At 51.9% G+C, this 19,136-nt stretch overlaps 6 protein-coding genes across 6 annotated transcripts; 2 read left to right on the forward strand and 4 right to left on the reverse strand.

The window, feature by feature from the left end:
* Nucleotides 1-237: 237 nt before the first annotated feature.
* On the reverse strand, nt 238-2,089 carry N7525_006990 (putative transcription factor; the record flags this gene model as incomplete). Its single annotated transcript, XM_002567509.2, has 3 exons — nt 238-793; nt 849-1,199; nt 1,254-2,089. The coding sequence occupies 3 exons, from the start codon at nt 2,087-2,089 to the stop codon at nt 238-240; spliced, it is 1,743 nt and encodes a 580-aa protein (XP_002567555.2).
* A 774-nt stretch (nt 2,090-2,863) lies between these two features.
* Nucleotides 2,864-4,546, forward strand: N7525_006991 (MFS transporter; the record flags this gene model as incomplete). The annotated part of the gene is made up of 2 exons (XM_061213883.1): nt 2,864-3,196; nt 3,341-4,546. 2 exons carry the CDS (start codon nt 2,864-2,866, stop codon nt 4,544-4,546), a joined length of 1,539 nt encoding a protein of 512 aa, XP_061068314.1.
* A 692-nt stretch (nt 4,547-5,238) lies between these two features.
* N7525_006992 (FAD-dependent oxidoreductase) lies at nt 5,239-6,654 on the forward strand (the record flags this gene model as incomplete). The annotated part of the gene is made up of 1 exon (XM_002567511.1): nt 5,239-6,654. The coding sequence occupies one exon, from the start codon at nt 5,239-5,241 to the stop codon at nt 6,652-6,654; it is 1,416 nt and encodes a 471-aa protein (XP_002567557.1).
* Nucleotides 6,655-7,371: 717 nt separating this feature from the next.
* On the reverse strand, nt 7,372-11,925 carry pan1 (actin cytoskeleton-regulatory complex protein PAN1; the record flags this gene model as incomplete). Its single annotated transcript, XM_002567512.2, has 4 exons — nt 7,372-8,506; nt 8,565-9,092; nt 9,144-11,259; nt 11,328-11,925. The coding sequence occupies 4 exons, from the start codon at nt 11,923-11,925 to the stop codon at nt 7,372-7,374; spliced, it is 4,377 nt and encodes a 1,458-aa protein (XP_002567558.2).
* A 482-nt stretch (nt 11,926-12,407) lies between these two features.
* On the reverse strand, nt 12,408-13,132 carry N7525_006994 (DNA-directed RNA polymerase II core subunit RPB11; the record flags this gene model as incomplete). The annotated part of the gene is made up of 4 exons (XM_061213884.1): nt 12,408-12,608; nt 12,666-12,775; nt 12,831-12,889; nt 13,008-13,132. The coding sequence occupies 4 exons, from the start codon at nt 13,130-13,132 to the stop codon at nt 12,408-12,410; spliced, it is 495 nt and encodes a 164-aa protein (XP_061068315.1).
* A 2,196-nt stretch (nt 13,133-15,328) lies between these two features.
* On the reverse strand, nt 15,329-18,262 carry N7525_006995 (uncharacterized protein; the record flags this gene model as incomplete). Its single annotated transcript, XM_002567514.2, has 1 exon — nt 15,329-18,262. The coding sequence occupies one exon, from the start codon at nt 18,260-18,262 to the stop codon at nt 15,329-15,331; it is 2,934 nt and encodes a 977-aa protein (XP_002567560.2).
* Nucleotides 18,263-19,136: the final 874 nt, after the last annotated feature.

The following is a 19,136-nucleotide window of genomic DNA, read 5'->3' on the forward strand; positions in this document are numbered from 1 at the left end:
ATTGGAGAGCCGGAGTTGGGGTTTATATTGACTACATACTGAGGATTGATTGGGATTCTCAACATTTCGTGGGCATCTTTCTCAAGTCTCCTCTGGAGCTTTTATATGAATAAATTCGTACAACTTCATGGAATGAAGTGGATAGCACTTCTAGGACAGGTAGATTTACATTTGCTTTGAATTTCTACACATTACGGCTTGTACCAGTCTCGACAATAGGGCAAATGTCAGTTGCCACTAAACCAACCCTTCTCCAAAGTCCTCAGGCCCAAATATAAAATTGTCAAAGTCGAAATTGATATCCTTGAAAATGTCGTCGAATGAAACTCCCGAAGACCCGTCTACCATCAAACCACACCCACCGCCATCCATACTGGGGTAAGGCTTGCCCGTGATCCTGGCTGCGAGGGTCTCAAACGTCCACAGGCACTGCTGGACATAAGGACTCAAGTGCTCATGAGCGCGGAGCGCCAGCATAACACTTTCCCAAGACTGGGAAACAGAATCTGTGAATAGCTCCGATCGAAACATAGCTGCGAGGAAGTTGGCACCCGCGATGTGAAGGTAGTATATTCTGTACCACCACGGAAGGAGTCCAATCGGCTCATCCGGCTCAAGCGTCTCGTTAACTAATGACGCCACCTGTTGCGCGGCTTCGATGCACATGCTGGCGCTTTCACGGAGGAGTCGGTGGCTTAGGCTGGGTGATTTGTGTAAAGGCTGGGTGTCTGGTTTCATCGCGTAAAATCGGGCGAGCATGGGTCTGTATAGAAAGATCCGGTGGTGGAGGTAGCTACATAGAACGATAAAAATCGATTTTGGTGAGGATAAAGGGATTGTTGGCTTACCGGAGATGAAGCAAGTATCTCTCAGCTCTAGACGACCTGTCGGTCACCATTCTGAGGTTCCGAGGTTGCCAATCGCTGGGGATACTATTTTCCCAATCTTGAAGACATGCATCTAGTTGCAATGCCGCGTTATGGTACTCGTCTTGTTGAGATAGGAGTGGAGGGCGGAATCTGGCTGCGAGACTAGTTCGATTCTGTATCTGTGCCAGTTGAATTTGGTTCCCGATTTCGTGGAGTCTTAATCCCAAGGTATCATGCATCGCGTTTTCACCTAGTTGTTGGGGGCTACTCGGTGGTGGGGACGGAATTAGCACCAATGCCGACGTCTTACCCAATGACCAGGAGATGCATCTACCTGAGGTCAGCTGGAGAATACTATAGAAGAGCGATCACTCGATGACATACCGATCGAGCGCAACACAGCTAGCCCATACTTTCTGTTTCAAGGCTTTGTCGTCACTGGAGCCTTTCAACAAGGGCGTCTCGGTGAGATGGCAGCACATGCTTTGCGCAATTCGCATCGCCAGACCTGCTGTCGTCCATGTCTTCTGCTGGTTATTGGTGCAGTGGAGGTATCGATTCATCAGCATCAGACACTGTACGAGCTCGAGTGATCCAGGTTTCCATAGCATAGACTCAGCTGGAAGCAGGACCCATGCGCGCTGAAAAAATCGATTTGCTTCCTCGTTTCTTTGGTGCAGCGGATTGAGTTCCTGTCTTTGAACTGCCAGAGCAAATACTACATTGAGGATACCAAGCCAGAGGTCGTAGTCTGCACAGAGTGGTGTTATGGGTGTTGAATATGCTTTTTCATAGTTTTCAAGAAAACGCTGGCGATCTAGAACTGGCTCCATAGGGTCAACGTGTTGCCAGTATATGTCAATTAACTGATCGGCATATGCCCGGGGAGGCAATTCGGTCGACGAAGACAAGGCACAAGATTGAGAAGGCAGGTTGAGGTCTCCAAATAGCGGCGCATCTACCAGTGGGACCTGATTACAGGTGGCCGGAATGAGACCTGCCCTTTCGTTTATGGCAGCGGCGACCTGGCCGGCAAACCGCCCATGTGCGGTATAGTATGCCCGGTTTTTCTCCAGGTCAGGCTCTGCCTCTGGATCTTCATTCACATGGTGAGACACAGGTATTGAATCGACCGTGGGAGGTGACGCAGCCACTGATTCTGGCGGAGTCTCCAATGAAGGTGCCGAAGATATGGGAGGCACCAGCATAGGAACAGGCATGTGAACTGATGATGCTTGCCCACGAGGTTTATGCACTGTCTGCTTCTCGACGGCACCTTGGCCATAGGCACACGTCTTGCCTCTAGCCTTGCATCTGGCGCATGCTTTATGGTATGTGTCAGCCTTATGCACGAACTCTGCAGGTCAATGAAACAATGAAGGGAGAGATACCTGGCCGAGCACCATCACATTTGATCTTCCTCGAGCGACATACTTGGCAAGCGCTTGTTACTCTTAGCCTCTGCCTGCGTAAAGGCTTCGAGTGCGTATGCTGATCAATTATCACTTCATTCATCACGTCTTTATCGAACAGTTGGGGATGGAGAGTGGAGTGCCCCGTCAATCAGGGCCCCGGATCTACCTGATTGATAATCAGCAGTTCGCCAATCAGATAACTCGCCGCTTTTTCAATAGACCCGCAGCGGAAAGCTCTGTTATTCGCTAGTCTGCTTTCACTTCCCGCAATTCTCGAAAGCAGCCAATGAGAAGTGCATCCATTTTCCATGTGTCAACCAATGAAATAGCAGTCCGTCTTTGATGGCTTCCGCAGTAAATAACTCCGCCGTCCGGTAAGCCGTTATATAGATCGAACGCTTTGAGAAAAAAAGAAGAGTCTCCTGCTACACAGCCTAGAATTTAAGTCTATGCACTTAATATTCTCCAATTTTTTAGACGGAGCTTCCTCCCTTCCCCTCTTCTTTTTCAGCCTTGTCCATAGTCAATACAGTGGTATTGATCTCTCCCCTTCCTCACTTGCACCGCTAAGACAAATCCATGTCTCATACAGAGCCAAAGGCTCCTGTCAACACAGGCGAGGTTGAAAATGGTCACTTATACGATGGCTCCGGCACCGAAGATGACCCATTCATCGTGGAGTTCCAAAAAGACGACCCCGGCAATCCGATGAACTGGGGTCAGTCCCGTAAGTGGTTCATTGCAGCCATTGCGACCCTCTCGGTCTTTGCCGTTACTTTTACCTCCTCTGCATACTCGGTATCGGCAAATGAAGTCTTCAAGGACTTTGACATCAGCACCGAGGTCTTCATTGTCGGGCTTTCTCTCTTTGTGCTCGGATTTGCGATTGGTCCTGCCGTATGGGGTCCTTTGGTAAGCCATTAAACCATTTTGCATTTTCATGGAGCCCAGCTAACCATACGTTGCTTCACAGTACGTTTCGATGGTGCCATCCTATTCACATACTATACACATTCAGCTAACATTGGCTTAAGGTCCGAACTGTACGGAAGACAGATACTGTGGATTATCACTCACATCGCCATGGTCGCCTTTCTAGGAGGGTCCGCAGGCAGCCAAAACGTGGCCACGCTCCTCATCCTGAGATTCTTTGCCGGCACATTTGGCGGCTCTCCACTCGTCAACTCTGGCGGAACAATTGCTGATCTCTTCCCACCTGCTCAGCGTGGTCTGGCATTGACCATCTATTGCGTTGCGCCCTTCCTCGGCCCCATCTTGGGGCCAATCGTGGGCGGATTCGTGTCTGAGAGCGTCGGGTGGAGATGGGTCCAGGGTGTCTGCGTGATCTTCATTGGCGTGGTCGGCATTCTGGGAATCGTCTTCATTCCTGAGACATATGGCCCGGTATTGCTTCAGCGACGGACACATCAACTGGCCAAAGCTGATGGCAAGATCTACGTGAGCGTTTTGGAGAAGAACCAGGGAAAGAAGCTGCCATCGGAAGTCTTCAAGCGTGCTTTGTTCCGTCCCTGGATCTTCTTGTTCCTTGAGCCCATTGTCTTGATAGCGTCAGTTTACATGGCTATCATTTACGGCACGGTCTATATGTTCATGGGTGCCATGCCCATCGTGTACAACGAGGACCGTGGTTGGAGCGTGGGCATCGGCGGACTGGCGTTCTTGGGAATTGCTGTTGGCATCATCTTTGGCCTAGTTTATGCCATCTGGGACAACAACGTCCGCTACATGAAGCTTTTTGCGGCAAAATCTGCAAACCCCGAATCTCGCCTTCCACCTGCAATTGTTGGAGGTGTTGCCCTCCCCATTGGCATGTTCGCCTTTGCCTGGACCAACTACCCCAGCATACACTGGTCTGTCAGTATAATACTGTCTGCACCGTTTGGATTCGGCTGCGTGCTGGTCATCCTGCCTATCATGAACTATTTGATCGACACTTACACCATCTATGCGGCCTCTGTCCTGGCTGCAGCTGCCATCTTCCGCTCAGTCGTGGGCGCTGTGTTTCCTCTTTTCACGACACAGATGTACCACAATTTAGGAATTCACTGGGCTTCCTCTATCCCAGCATTTTTGACTCTTCTGTGCATGCCATTCCCGTTGATCATGTATCGCTACGGTGAAGCGGTCCGGATGAAGTGCAAGTACTCATTCGAAGCGGCAGAGATGATGAGGAAGATGCAATTGCAGCAAACAGCTGCTGCTACTACTACAGAGAAGGACAAGGACTCTTCCTCTGAGTGAGAGCTGTTAGAAATGGGCCCCTTAGTCCGGCATCAATGGAGGGCCAAGGCTTGGGGGTCTATCATTGGAGGATCGCCGCATATAAATATCAATATCTGCCCTAGAAAATAGTTAATTAACTGTTAAATCAACTCAACTCATCGGAGTCCCTAGAAGTTGATTATCACCTCTCTAATGTGCATGTTCTCCTTACAGACTAGCAATAATATTTATGTCTATCAAAGTGTTTCTAGTAGTTTCCCGGCTCTAGTCTTTGAGATACAGTATCTGTGTACATAGTTGATATTGGGGTATCAAGCCAAGGTGTGATAGGGTAAAGGAATCCTGTATGTCGAACTTGCTTAAGATTGCACTTTCGGGTTAGTCTGTAAATATCCGTGGACATATTATTGATTCATCTCGTGTCCGGAGTTGAGAATACTCCGTAGTGAGGCTGTTTTATAGTTCCGGAATGTGCGTGCCAATGAGAATCGTCGAACTTGTTCCTTGCAGCGGAGAAGAGTAGATCAACTGTCTGGATATTTTTTGGTCCCCGTTCGACCTCGGAGTTGTCCCAAGGCAAGACCACGGAGTTCGGAGTTATAAGTAGCTATACAATGGTCTCGGAACTCTCCCGCGCACAAGAGCCTCATATATAACCCAACGAGTTCAATGACGAAATAATCCTAGCTTTATAGAATTACAATCTCAAAATGCAGGCCGCCAGTGCATTTGCGACCTGTCTCTTGGCTTCAGTGGGTGGCAACAGCAGCGCCGTCGCCTTTCCAAACCAAGCCAACTATTCTACTCTTGTCGCGCCGTACAATTTCGATCTTCTCACCACCCCTTCCGCCATTGTCTGGCCCCAGGATACACAGCAGGTAGCAGCCGCCGTCAAATGTGCCGTGGATTCAGACATCAAAGTTCAACCGAAAAGCGGCGGACACAACTATGGCAACTATGGATCAACCACCGGCGAGCTGTCTGTGAATCTGGACAATCTGCAGCACTTCAGCATGGATGAAACCAGCTGGACTGCCAGATTGGGACCAGGTAACCGCCTAGGCCGAGTCACCGAGCTCATGTATAACAACGGTGGTCGACATGTTCCACATGGGACGACCTTCACGGTGGGACTCGGTGGACACGCAACTGTTGGAGGTGCCGGAGCGGCATCACGAATGCACGGACTGTTGCTCGACTATGTGGAGGAGGTAGAGGTTGTTCTGGCCAACTCATCCATCGTCCGAGCATCCAAGTCTCACAACGAGGATCTTTTCTTCGCCGTGCGTGGTGCCGCTTCAAGCGTTGGCATTGTGACCGACTTTTCTATACGCACCGAGCCCGTTCCCGTATCCAGCGTCACTTACTCTTATATCTGGGAGGGGACAGATCCAGCAGCCCGCGCAGAAGTATTCTTGACTTGGCAGTCATTGCTCGCCGGTGGCTCTTTGCCCCAACACATGGCCTACGATCTGGTTGCGACGGCGAATAGCATGATACTGGGTGGGGCTTACTTTGGCAGTCAGGAGGACTTCGAGGCCTTTAACCTCAGCAGCCACTTCAAAGTAGCGCCAGACGTCGCACATATAAAAACATATACCAACTTCTTCGACTTCTCCGCCGCCGCAAGCGCTCAGACTAAAGCAGCTGGGATTGCTTCCCCGTCGCATTTCTATGCCAAATCTCTCGTCTTCAATCAACAGACTCTCATACCTGATGATGCTGCTGAGGAGGTCTTCAAGTACTTGGCCACGACCAAGAATGGTACTGATTTGTACGCGGTCACTTTCGCCGCATTGGGTGGTGCGGTGAGGGACGTCTCGGCATCAGAAACAGCTTTCTATCACCGTGATGCTTCATACTTTATGTTCTCCTTTGGAAGGACTAGTGGAGACCTGACTGACACGACGGTGCAGTTCCTGGATGGGCTGAGCGAAGTTCTGACTAGTGGGCAACCCGATGCCTACTACGGCCAGTACGTGGGGAATGTCGATCCCAGACAATCAACTGACAAGGCATTGACGGGGTATTATGGCAAGAATCTGCATCGCCTGCAGCAGATCAAGTCTGCGGTAGACCCGAATGATGTTTTCCATAACCAGCAGAGTATCCCACCTCTGTCCTAGTCTGTCGGTGCCGGATTTCTGTTAGTCTTAAGATTGTCGTTGATCGTGCACAATTGAACGCCATTTGTACTCATTGGGCAGAAATCACAATATACTATGGAGTATAACAGCCAACACACAAGAATTTGTAATGGAATAAAATCACGGCATTATTCCATTCGACCAACAAAAAAACCAAGGTTACTGTACATGGCCTAACGGAGACCATATCCCCGTTTGACAATTTGGTTTGTGACAAAAATATCCGACATAGGGATTCTGTAGGTAACTTATGCAGTTGTTTCGGGTAGTCCATGAGCCCTGGCAGGTGTATATGTACCTAAGCTACGTAGGTAGATAGTAATGTTAGTTCGACCAGACTGGAGTAGCCCCAGCAGTATCTTTGCAGTAGTCAATGAATCAGACGTGTTTAAGGCTCCAGGGGGTTGAAACAGCCCCTGGAATGAAGCATTGGAAGATTTGGGCAGAGGTTAGGGTATGATGAAAATAAACAAAACCGATGAGTATTCCAAGAAAAGTACGGAAACAGCTAACTACTCGCTAACTACCCTCCCATTATCCGCTGACCTCGTCACCTTACCCTCCAATCATGTAGGTACGGTCATGTCTTTCCCGTCAACTCTGCATCTGTACAGTATGTAGTCTCAAAACGAAAATCAAAAGAGTGCCCAATTCCATCTTCACAGCACGCGTCCAGCCGATGAGCTGGTGCTACGGTCATTCACTTGAGTCTTCCTCAGGGACTTGCCTTGCTGGATAGACGCAAGGAGGGCGCCTCGGCCAGCGCCACCGGCAGCAGCTGGGGGAGCAGGTGGAGGCGGGATGCCAGCTGGAGGGGGTGGCGGGGGAGCAGAGGGGGCTCCGCCAGGGGGCGGGGGCGGAGGCATAGCAGGAGCACCAGCTCCCCCTGGTGGGGGAGGCGGAGGGGGGGGGAGGGGGAGGTACTGCAGATGGAGCGGCTGGTGGGGAGGCGGAGTCGCTAGGGCTTGGTATAGCAGGAACAGGAGGCAGAGTCGCTGGGGGTGGGGGCGGAGGTGCAACAGGGCTTTCCTGTACCGGGGTAGTGTATTTCGAGGGAGACACGTCTTCGTCCATAGCACTCAGAGGACGTGGAGGCGCCATAGTGCCGAACAGGATGCTGGCAAGTTGTTTGGCGCTGCCACCAGTTGGACGGTCGTCCTCATCATCAGACGAATCAACCTCGGATCCAGCAGCGGACCAGTCATCGTCTTCCTCGGGGCGAGCACGAGTCTTGCGTTCCAGGGGGGCTGCACCGGTGAAGGTGGGCTTGATAGGTTCTGGCTGGGTCAAACGGTGGAAGGGGTTCGTAGACTGAGCTGTGGTTGGCGGCGAGGTCGCTTGGGTGGGTTCGGAAGGCTGAGCCTTGTGCTTGAAGTATGGGTTCTTGGACTCAGCATCGGGCGCGACCGCAGGAACACCACGGCTGCTTTCGGGGGAGCTCACTTCGCTCGGCACACTTTCGGGGGCGGCAGGTTCAGGAATAGCTATCGTGGGCACGGGAGGCGGGGTAGGGAGAATCTGGCTCTGCGTCGGTGTGCTGTACTGGGGCGTAATGTCGGCAGGCCCTTCGTCATCGGACGATGACTCGTCAAGGCCCTCGAGTTCACGCTGCAGCTGTCGCTCACGTTCCTTAGCCGCCTCCAGTTCAACGCGTTGGGCTTCAAGCATAGCTTCCTGCTCTTTGGCCTGTCGGCTAGCCTCTTCCCTGCGGCGCTTCTCTTCCTGCTTCTTAATCTTGCCCTGGCGGACTTGTTCCTCAAGAGCACGAAGTCGCTCGGCTTGGGCATCCTTCTCCCGTTGGAATTCCAGCTCCCGTTGGCTTGCCTCACCCCTGTAAATGTATTAGCCAAGCCCACTACTTTTGTCTTTATCCGCTGTGGATTACTCACTCTAGACGCTTAGTCTCTGCCTCCTGCACCTCTTGCTCTTCCTTGATAGCCTGCTCACGGGCAGCCTGGTCCGCTTTGGATTCCTCTTCCTTCTTGGCATCGGCTTGGCCGGCACTGTCCGTCCGAGCCCTGCGAGTGGGCGGCGCCGGTGGTGGTTTCTTGCCTGCAGCCTTGGGAGCTGCCTCACTAGGACCGCCCCGTTCCTCGGCGAGGCGACGCTGTCTCTCCTGTTCCCGCTTAGCATCCTCTTCCTCGGCGCGTTTGACACGATCTTCGCGCTCCTTCTTCTCACGCTCCTGGCGTTGCGCAAGGGTCTCAGTAGCGTCATTGGGCTTCAGACCAGCAGCAGCCATGCGCTCAGCAATACGCTTCTGTGCACGCTCTCGAGCAGCTGCCACACGATCTTCATGCGTGCTACCCGGAAGAGAGCTTGAGGAGTCCACGGACGGGGGCATCGAAGGGCGCGCAGCGGCAGATTCAGCCGCTGGAGATGCTCGAGATTGCACATCCGGGGAAGGTCTCTCTCGCCTATGGATTGTCAGTAATGGACACTCTTTTTGATTGGCGAGAATAACATACTCTTCTTTGCGAATATTCGCTGTTCGCGCATTGCGGCTCAGGTCGTAGATGAAGTCGCGGATGACGTCCTCAACTCCCAATGCCTCTTCCCAACGACGCTTCTCATGCTCACGTGTGGAGTTCTGGCCTTCTTCCCGGAGACTGTCCTCCAAACTGCGAGCGAAGTCACGGACACTTTCCTCAACGTCGCGGGTCATGGTGTCATTGCGCTCCCGCTCCATCTTCACGTTAGTGCTCTCAGACTCCAGACGACGAGCTGCTTGGCCATCGTCATCTTCCGTCGCGGGTGCAGGGCGCCCAGCAAGCTCGGCAGCCCGGGCTTGCATACGTGCACGCGCGCGAGCCTTGATTCGATCTGATTCAGTCACAGTACCGCCAGGGCCAGTGCCAATGATGTTAGAGGCACCACCGGGGTGTGCCTTGGCATCCTTGAGACGGAAGAGTTCGAGCTTCGCATCGGCGATTTCACGCTCAAGACGACGCACATCAGATGCAACCTGGGGAACTTGATCTTCAAAAGACTGCAATTGGCGACGAAGAGCCCTGCGATCTGCTCCACTGTCCACTTGGCGGAAGGCAGCATTGGGGTGGGTATCGAGATCGTCCTGCACACGCCGGATACGGTCCATGAGACTCTCTGCCTCACGGCGATCCTGGCGGTCTAGAGCATCATCATCCTCGGCTCGGTTCTCGTCCTCGAAGTCGGCAGCGTCAATCATAACTTTGGCTTCGCGGATCTTCTTGTGCAGCTGTTCCACAGAATACTCCTCATCTGACGCGCCGGAGGCGGCTGGTGACGGGGTACGAGCCTCGTTACCAACGCGACGACGTGCACTAGAGCGGTATCCACCGGCGGAGTCATTGTTCTTGAACATCGTTGCATCCTTGCGGCCAGCCCCAGAAGCGCCTGCTGCACCACCACGGAATGAGTGATCTTTAAGGTAGCTGACACCAGTCTTCTGGGGCTGCAGGAACGCCCCGGTAGCCTTGCGAGTTTCAGCATCCTGAGAGAGCAGAGACTTGACGGTACCGATAGAGTCATTTAAGTGTCTCGTAGAAGGAGGGACAAGCTCGGGTGGTAGACGGCTGGGAACTGGGTACCCATTCAGAGCACGGTAGATCAAGTGCATAGCCACGGCGAACTCATCCATGTTTAGTCGGCCGCGGTTATGGGGATCAGCCAGGGTCCAGATCCGTTCCAGATCTTTTCTATTCAGACCACTTTGGCCCATGATCTCGATGGCAGTCTCGCCACTGATGAAGCCCTTGCGGAAACCGTCCCATGCGCGGAAAAGTTCATCGTAAATCTTCTTCTCCTCCTTCGTAATTGCCCAGGCAACTGTGGCATTTCCTGAAAGGCCAACAGCACTGAACCCGCCTTCACGCCCAGGCTGCGGCATGAGCTGCTGCTTCATAGCATCGATGTTGGGCAGACCCTGCGCTGGGGTGTTGATGAATCCCCATTGACCTGGCATGCCCGTAGGTTGCGCTGCCAGACCTGTAGGCTGCACACTCAGGCCTTGCATTCCACCGGTCTGGGCGGGGCTGAGGTTCGACCCGTAACCAGTAGGCATAGGCGGCATCGGAGGCCGAGGGCCGGTATATCCAGTAGCCTGCGGGTTAGTCATGAAACCTGTCTGCTGAGGCTGCAGGAATTGAGACTGGTTCTGGCCCGGGAAGCCCGTCTGGTTGGGCTGCTGGATACCAGTCTGCTGGGGGAAGAACCCAGTAGGCTGTGCGGTCAGCTGCGACAGGAGCGTGGCATTGTTAGGTTGCTGCGGAACGGGTTGCTGAACAACTGGGGGTGTCGACTTGTTCTCTATGAGTGGCGCATCGAAGTTGGGGACGTTTGTTCGTTGTTGGACCGGCGGCGGCTGTGTATCGGGAACATCGAATGAGATGATGTCAACCATACTAGAAACCTCGTTCTTGATCGTCTCGGGTAGGGAAGAAGGAAGATCGCGTCCGGTCAGACGAATGTTGCAGAGGTACATAGCCAATGCGAATTCGGGGAATAGCAACTGTCCGGATTTAGTGGTATCAGACAAGACCCAGATCTTAGAAAGATCAGCGCCCGACAACTTGGAGCGCAACAAAAGATCTCTTGCTTTGTCGCCTATTGTGACCAGTCAGTACTACCATCCAAGCCATAACATGGGGCCCACTGGGTGTACGGAAACCTACCATCCATTGTCTTGCTATCGCCAACCGCAGACTTGAAGAGCTGCTCGAACCTCGCCTGATCCTGCGCCGTGATAAAAGAAAGCCGAATGCTCGGGATCTTTGATCCTGTCTTTGGCGGCACCTGAGGAGGCGCCCCAGATCCAGCAGCATCTTGGAAGGAGTTTGCGATATCGCTAGAGGTCTTGAATCGAGTTGGTATCTGCGGCACCGGAGGAGGCTGCTGTGCTTGGTTTAGAGGAGGGTATCCAGTGTATTGTTGCTGGAAGCTTTGAGCTTGCGGCTGCTGAGGTTGCTGGGGCGCGGCACCGGGGAAGCCAGTGAATTGCGGCTGAAGCTGTCCTGCGGGGAATCCGGTGGCTTGAGGCTGTAGCTGCGAGCTACCGAACGGGGAGGGCTGGCCGGCAAATCCGGTCGGCTGTGGAGCAATACCAGTGGGCTGCGGAGCAAATCCAGTCGGTTGAGGTTGTTGGATTGATGGCGGCTGCTGGCCTTGGGGGAATTGCGAATAGGGGGGTTGTTGTTGCTGTTGCATGAATGGTGCCTGGCCGGGACGGCCAGTGGCACCACCCCCGAGGAAATTATTCGACGAGGAAAACATCAGAGACACCGCGCTTGCATGAGCAAAAGGATGCAGTAAAGCCAACAAGAAATTGACAAGAAAAACGAATGCAAAGTAGTAAGTGAGTTGAGTCTCAGGAGGATGCGAATGACGCCGTTGCTGGACGGGGACGCACCTGCGCTAACCTCATCGGGCGCTTAGTCATGTGCTCGGGATATTTTTGGATCTACGTCTGGAATACTGGGTTGTGGATACAAGTGATGATGATTTAAAGCTTTATACTTGTAAATTTGTCGGCATCCGCTGAACGATGGGGATAACTGAGCCTCTCAGAAACTGCAAAAAGCAAAAAGAAAAGAAAACGCGCCCGTAAAAAAAAAAAAGGGGCGCCCATGATTCCCCAGATCGAAAACGAAAAAGAAAAGAAATGCAAGGCATAAAAAACCATAACTGCTCCATGCGCCAGATTTTCAGACCTCAGAAAAGAAGACGGATGGTGACTGGGTATCACCCTTGACCATTTACTCAACGGTGTTCTGCTGCTGTTGCTGATTGGCGGCGTTGGCAGCCTTGCGAAGCTCGTACTCCTTGGTAAATTCTCGAGATAAGATACCTAAGTCCTTGATCAGAGCCTGGGAGGCATTGATGACGGCCTGACGAGGGGTGATCTCGCCGTCAGTCTGGACACGCAGCTGGAACTCGGGGGTCAGCGGGTGAGGAACCTAATGGATTGTTGTTAGTATCTTTCCAACACCATGTGCATATAGCAGGTTGCTTACGCGGTAAGCAGCAAAGATCACATGGGCAGTCTTCAGGAGACGCTGGCGCAGCATGTTGCCAAGCGTGTGGTCTTCCTTGTGGAAAGTAAAGATGGCGGCGGAAGGAAGGCCTAGGGAAATACAGTCAGTGGGAATACGCCATCTACATTGGCCAGGATGACTTACGGGTATCGACCTCAACATCAATTTTGTTTTCGCCGGGAGCAAGCAGGATGGCTTCATAACTATATTCATGACCTTGGTCAGCTTATGGCCCACGGATGAAAAACGAGACACAAGAACGCAAAAAAGGGACAAAAAGAGGGAAACAAAAGTGGTAATCCGTGAGTCGATTCAACTGACACGTCCGGAGCGTCATCAGGGAGCACAGGGCGAAGATGGCGCGGATGGCGACCCGGGCCAATGCGACCAGCACGCTCTCTGGCAATAGCCGCAGTGGCCGTGACAATGGCAGGGCTCTGAGGCATGATTGCACAAACAGAGATGATGAAATAAAGAAGTAAGAGCAAGCAAGAGGATGGCAGTACACAACGGGATGAAAGTCCACGATGGAAAAGAGGATGACAGAGGGAAAAGACATTGTGCTGGGCAGAGGATAAATGAACATGCAGCGCGCGCCAGGGCAGGAGCAACGTTGCGAAGAAGGTGCCATCCTCGCCGTCGATGTCCTTCCTTCCTTCCCAAATTGATGAGAAATTGAAGAGCCAACGCGCGGTTTACCCCGGAATCCGGGGAAGATGTTCTGCAGTACATTTCCAAGGTTGATATCCAACCGAAATCGAAGATCGAGTATTCAACGTACAACAAACTTCGCCGGAGGAGCTCAAAATGAACAAAACCTCAGAATTTTCAGAAACGCTGGCATGGACTCACCGGTCTGGAGCATTCATAGTGGCAAGAAAGCTTTAAAAATAAAGGCCAAAGGGTTTGAGGGCAATGTTGGAAGATAGCTGTATCGGTATAGATGATATGCTTCTATATGTGGACCCAAGGGTTGCGGAAGTGAGAGTTGACGAGGAACGAGAAGCTCGACGTAGTTTCAAGCCCTATTTATAGATGGCCAGTCCACTGCGTTTTGACTTGTAAAGACAAGAGCGATCAAAACGCGCGGGATTTCGTAATACACTTTTGAGGGTGCTTATCGATAGCAAATAACTTCAGACAAAGGAACCCAGCGAGAGGTTACACTTGAGGTCGTTATTTAAACCTTGACTTCGTACCTGTCTGTTTCTTCGATGTTGACGTTGAGTGATGAAGATATCGTGGTACATATCGATATCGATATCGATATCGATCATGTGATCCCTCTGATGTATGCTATCACGTGACCGTATACATCCCGGCGGTTATCTTCATCTCACTTCGAGATAACACAGTGCCGGTGCTTCGAAATCTATTTGCCCACACCTACACCGCTATAGCATGTGTATGTTCGTCAATGGAATGCAGAAGGTACATGTGTTGACATAAGTACAGTGTGGCCTCTGAAATATTGGGCTACGCTTTGTACCTACATATACCGCCCTACATGCCGCCTCCCTTTCAAACATAAAACATACAGCTGTAATATGTAGTCGGCCTCTAATACGGCCGTAGTCTTCTCCAATAGTCTTTTTATACGTCATTTTAGTCGTCCTTTTGGTAGTCTCCTTAGGTACATACCTTAGTGCTGGATCATGTGTCTACACGCTAACTATATTAGGATTTTAGAATGGCAGAACCGGCAGAATTTGGAGGGCGGTATATCTGGTTACAAAGGTTTGGCCCAACATTTCAGAGGGGTTTGCTGAAATCGAGCATACAACCAACTTATACATAGTTCCACCTAGTAAACCAAGCCAAATTCACGATTGCACTCGCTCACAGCACGTAGCTTTCTAAGTTATGCGCACGCGATCGAGCTTGATATGACATGACATATATTAGCGGTACTATATGGAGAACCCATCTTGACCCAGATCTACGCTATGGTAAGATATACAACCCACTGAAGCAGCAGACACGAAGCCTGAGGAAAAGAAAAGAAAGAAATAACAATGGAAAGACCAGGTATAACGGCCACAAGGCCCGAAATGTATTAAGGGAGTCAAGTAAATGCAGAGCGCTCTGTCGAGAAGACAATGCAAAACACACTAAAAGCTGGAAAAGAAAAAACAAAGAGGTAGAAACTTATCAGATAAATAACGCCATGTCTCTTCCCGCACCGATATCATAAGAAAGCAGAAAAAAAAGCAAAGAGGAGAGCTCCGAACTCAAAAATCAAAAATAGACTAAAGGACAAGGAAAGCATATGTTCATACTTGTAAATGTCTGATCCCTGTGCCCAGGCCGGAATTACCATGACACGATGGTAAGAAATCCCGGGGCAGGGAACGAGGAGTGACATACAAGATGCGAGATGAGGGCTAGGGATGCATTATCGAGCCCATATCCAAATGGCACGGCAAGCCCTTCTCTCAGTTGATGGTATGTGCGTCATATGTCATGTCGTAGAGAGAGCGGGGGATATTAGGAGACGGAAGCGGAAATGGAAATGCAAAGAAAGAGGCAGGCTATACAGCGTAACGCGGACAGATTTCTTTTCAGATGCAATGTAAGCACGCTTTCATGATCGAGTTGTGGAAAGATTAAAGGAATAAAGGATGGAAGACAGAAGCAGGGACTTAGTGCACAGCGCTCAGCAGATCCCCGAAAGAAGACGTCCCTCGCTTCATCTTCCAGCTGCTCTTCTTCTTCTCGCGTTTCTTCGCCATGTCAGCCCAGGCCTCGTCGTCGTCCTCTTCTTCGTCGGAGCCGGGCTTTCGATTTTCAGTGCCGGTGCTCCGTGAAACAGGGCGGACGGTCACAGTGGCGAGATGCGATTTCGGAATGTGCGACTGAGCGATCGGGTTGTGGTTTTCGTCACCGAAGGGCTTGTTTGTCGAGGATGCCACTGCGTAATTCGATTCGGGCTGCATGACTGACACTGGCCGGTAACGAGACGCCATGCCCGCGGTGCTGCGCTCCGACGGAGCGATTGACGGGGCATATCCGGTACTGGGACGGAATGGGTTGCCGGAGAGATTCGGCATGGGCGAGCCAGTCCCTCGAGAAATGTTGGGGTCAAGCATGCTCATCGTACGCTGGTCGATGTGGGGTGGAAGCGAGGGCGGAACATTCAGAACGGATGATGCAGGCATGGACATAGGCCGCAAGTTTGGATTGCCAGTCATGGATTGGGGTCCTGCTATAGAAGGAGGGCCCATGGGAGGCATGGCCATGCCTCCACCAGGCATCATCATAGGAGGCATTGGCATGCTCTGCATCATAGGTTGACCCTGCCCACCTTGCATTTGCATCATTTGCTGCATCCACTGCATTTGCATCTGCATCATGGTGGCCATCTGCTGTGAGAGCTGGATAGAAGCTTGTTCCCCAGCGGTAACGTTTTGCTGCGGCGGCGGCGGCATCATGGAGTATGGCCGAGGCACTCCTCCCATTTCATGCATGGCTTGTGTGTTCGGGCTTCCTCTGCGCATCGCTCGCGCCCGCTCCTCATTTGCTATAACACCAACAAGACCCCCAGAAGGAGGTGCTGGGGAAGAAGATCCTCCATATACCGAACCGCCTCCGAACGCCAACGATTCACGGTTGGAGTTGTTAACCAGACCTGCACCGAAGTAAGGATCTCGCGGCAAGTTCCTCGCGAAAGGGGGCAGACCGCCTCGGCTGCCGTTGGGGTCGGCCCCCGAAACAGAGCTGGAAGATGATATATACGGCGGTTGCATGGATGCGCGAAGGTTAGGATTGGAGCTGACATTGTTCAGGCGGGTTGGTGGGCGGTTCTGACTGGGGAAGCCGTGTGCGGCCAGAATCCCAAGCGGTACATCGTCATCCTCTTCCTCGCTACTCTTTCCACTGGTGGACTTCTCGCCTAGTACAGACTGGCGGCTGGGGTGCAAATTGGGCGTGCTATTGCTAGCTCCACTCATGACCGGACGTAGCGATTGCACAGGTGCTTGCTGGCCAGTGATCTTCATCATCTGCTGGCGATACACAGAGAGATGAGCCTCCTGCTTTCGTCGTTGGCGTTCCGTCTCACGTTGCTTCTCCACCGCATCTTCTTCGTCGTCAAACTCCTCATGGTCAGACTCTTCATCGCTCTTCGTCGCATCGCTATTGGAACGTCGAAGCTCCTGTTGCTGGCGATAGTGCTCGAACTGAGATGGAGTCATCACCTTGTTACCCGGAGAAGTTGACTTGGGGAGAGTATCTGCGTACTGCACAGCCAACCGCGCATGATCCGCAATAGAGGGATCCAATCTGTCGGCCAGAGCGGGCGAACCGCGGGATTGGAACATATTATCAGTTTCTGGGTTTACTTGGCCAGAGTAATTGGGTGCTTTGCCCTTATCAATCAAGGGGGCTCCACCAGAGGAGCTATCCTCAGCCCACGGCGAAGCGCCTTCTTTGCTCCACAGGATAGATTGTCGGACCATTTTGGCATCTTCGTCGTCAAAGAGTGCAGATTCCCCCTTGGCCGAATATATCCCACTCCTGCGCAGTCCTCCTCTCTCAGTTCCCCGCGGGCGCTCCAAGGAACGATGTGAAGTAGTGGCCTCAGCGAACTGGTTGGGAGACGGCGAAAGCTTCCGGAAACCAACAACGGTATCGAGGGTAGACTGGCTCTGGTTAAGGGGCGGAGAATGCGGGTCACGTAGCAAGCCCTCTTCGGACGGGCGACGATCCCAGGAGTAAGGGGGTGACTCGACAGCAGTCGATCGATCTGTGTTAACCGCGGCGGGTGCGGCAGCTCTGCTTTTTTGGAACTCGGGCAGAACATGCGTCGGCGGAGACGAGGAGTACTGCGATACTATCAGCACTGCATCCTTACCTGGACGAACGATAATAGGTCTTACCTTGCCCGGTTTAGGGGATGACTCCCGTATTGCTGAACCCTCTCGCGCATCCATATTCTCAAACATCTTGTTAAAATCGTCTTGCGAGCTGAGAGCGAAGTCTGTATCGGGCAGCTTGGGTGGAGTGGCCGTGCTGTCGGTGCTGCCCGTTACCGGGCGATTCTTCGCGGCATCTGGTGTTTGTTGCCGAGGTACCTGGGGTCCTGACTTGCTGAATCGACCACCGAACGAGAAAGTTCGTCCTGCGGCGCGCAGTGCACTTGTGAGCGGTGGCGGAGCTGGTACATCATGGATCCTGGAATGCGGGGATTGGGTCTCGTCGGGCGGCGGGACTTCGGTCGATGATGGGAGGGTGGATGACGAGCTTAGCCTGGTTGACGTAGAACTTTCGTAGTTACCGCTATCACGGTTCCCAGTCAGTCGTCTCCTGAGAGAATCCATGGTCGAAGGGCGATCGTACCGGCTCTTGTCCAGGGGTCGTTCTCTCTCCGCAAAAATGTTATCGGGATCCTCCATCATCGACGGTACCATATGGCCCTCACTCAGCGGCTTGGTCAACGCCGCTCCATCTGTCATGGATCGATGAGGCCCTGGGCGCTCGAAGACTCGAAAGGAGGGTTGGTGAGGGGTTTCCACGTCGTCTAAAACGTTGCCGGACGATTTCCGCCTCGTAAAGCTTTTGGGCAGCTTCATAGGCATGGGAGCGACTTCAATGTTCTGATAGATCGGGCTGGTGTTTGAATAACCGGCCAGTGCGTTAGGGGGCAGCTATCTCATTAAGGTTTGACGATCCTTGTGTGTCCTCTGAGGGTGATGTGTCGAATGCAAGCGATGCCCGAAGAAGCGATCAGTCCAAATAGATTATAACGATCGAGGGTAAACAAAGCAAAGATTAGGGGATAAGCTAAGAAAGAATTGAAGTCAGTCAGAAACTTTCAGAAATAGACGAAGCACAACATGGGTTTGTCAACGGAGTAGCGATGAAAGGCCCGGCAGGAATCCACAGAGTGGGTTGTCTTGCATGTGTCCGATCCGATGGCATCTCACAACCTTTGGAACAAATTGGATAATTATTCTCAGATTCCTTGCAGGGCCTCGAATATGTGTTTTCTTTTTTTTTTTTTTTCTTCTTTTTCTTTCCTTTTTTTCCCTCTTGAAAAAGAATTTGAACCCACCATAAGTACAAGTATCGGGTGAGACGCGGAAATGTCCGTTTCAGTTCTGTCAAAAGAACACACCAATAAGAGCTGAAGATGGGAGTGGAGAGACCCTAAAAACCACCAAAGGGGAGTAAAGAATGAAAAAGAGAGAAAAAAGAGAGCAAAAGAGAGAATGTGTACGTAGTAGAAGAGGCAAAAAAAAGAGAAGACGCTACTGAGTCTAGTCCCTTATCGGTCCAGACGTGGTCTGAGTATTTTGACTATATTGGCATTCTAGAGGATTATTTGTACCTTCGTAGACTAGTAATACTAATAATACTAATAACTAATACTACTCCGTACGGAGTATTATGTGCTTTTATTTATTAAAGATTGGGCCCAAGTCCATGATCTCATAGCACTTCAATGTGAAA

The sequence above is a fragment of the Penicillium rubens genome (genome assembly GCF_028828025.1).
Source record: "Penicillium rubens strain IBT 27055 chromosome Unknown utg000003l_segment0_segment0, whole genome shotgun sequence".
Taxonomy (NCBI): domain Eukaryota; kingdom Fungi; phylum Ascomycota; class Eurotiomycetes; order Eurotiales; family Aspergillaceae; genus Penicillium; species Penicillium rubens.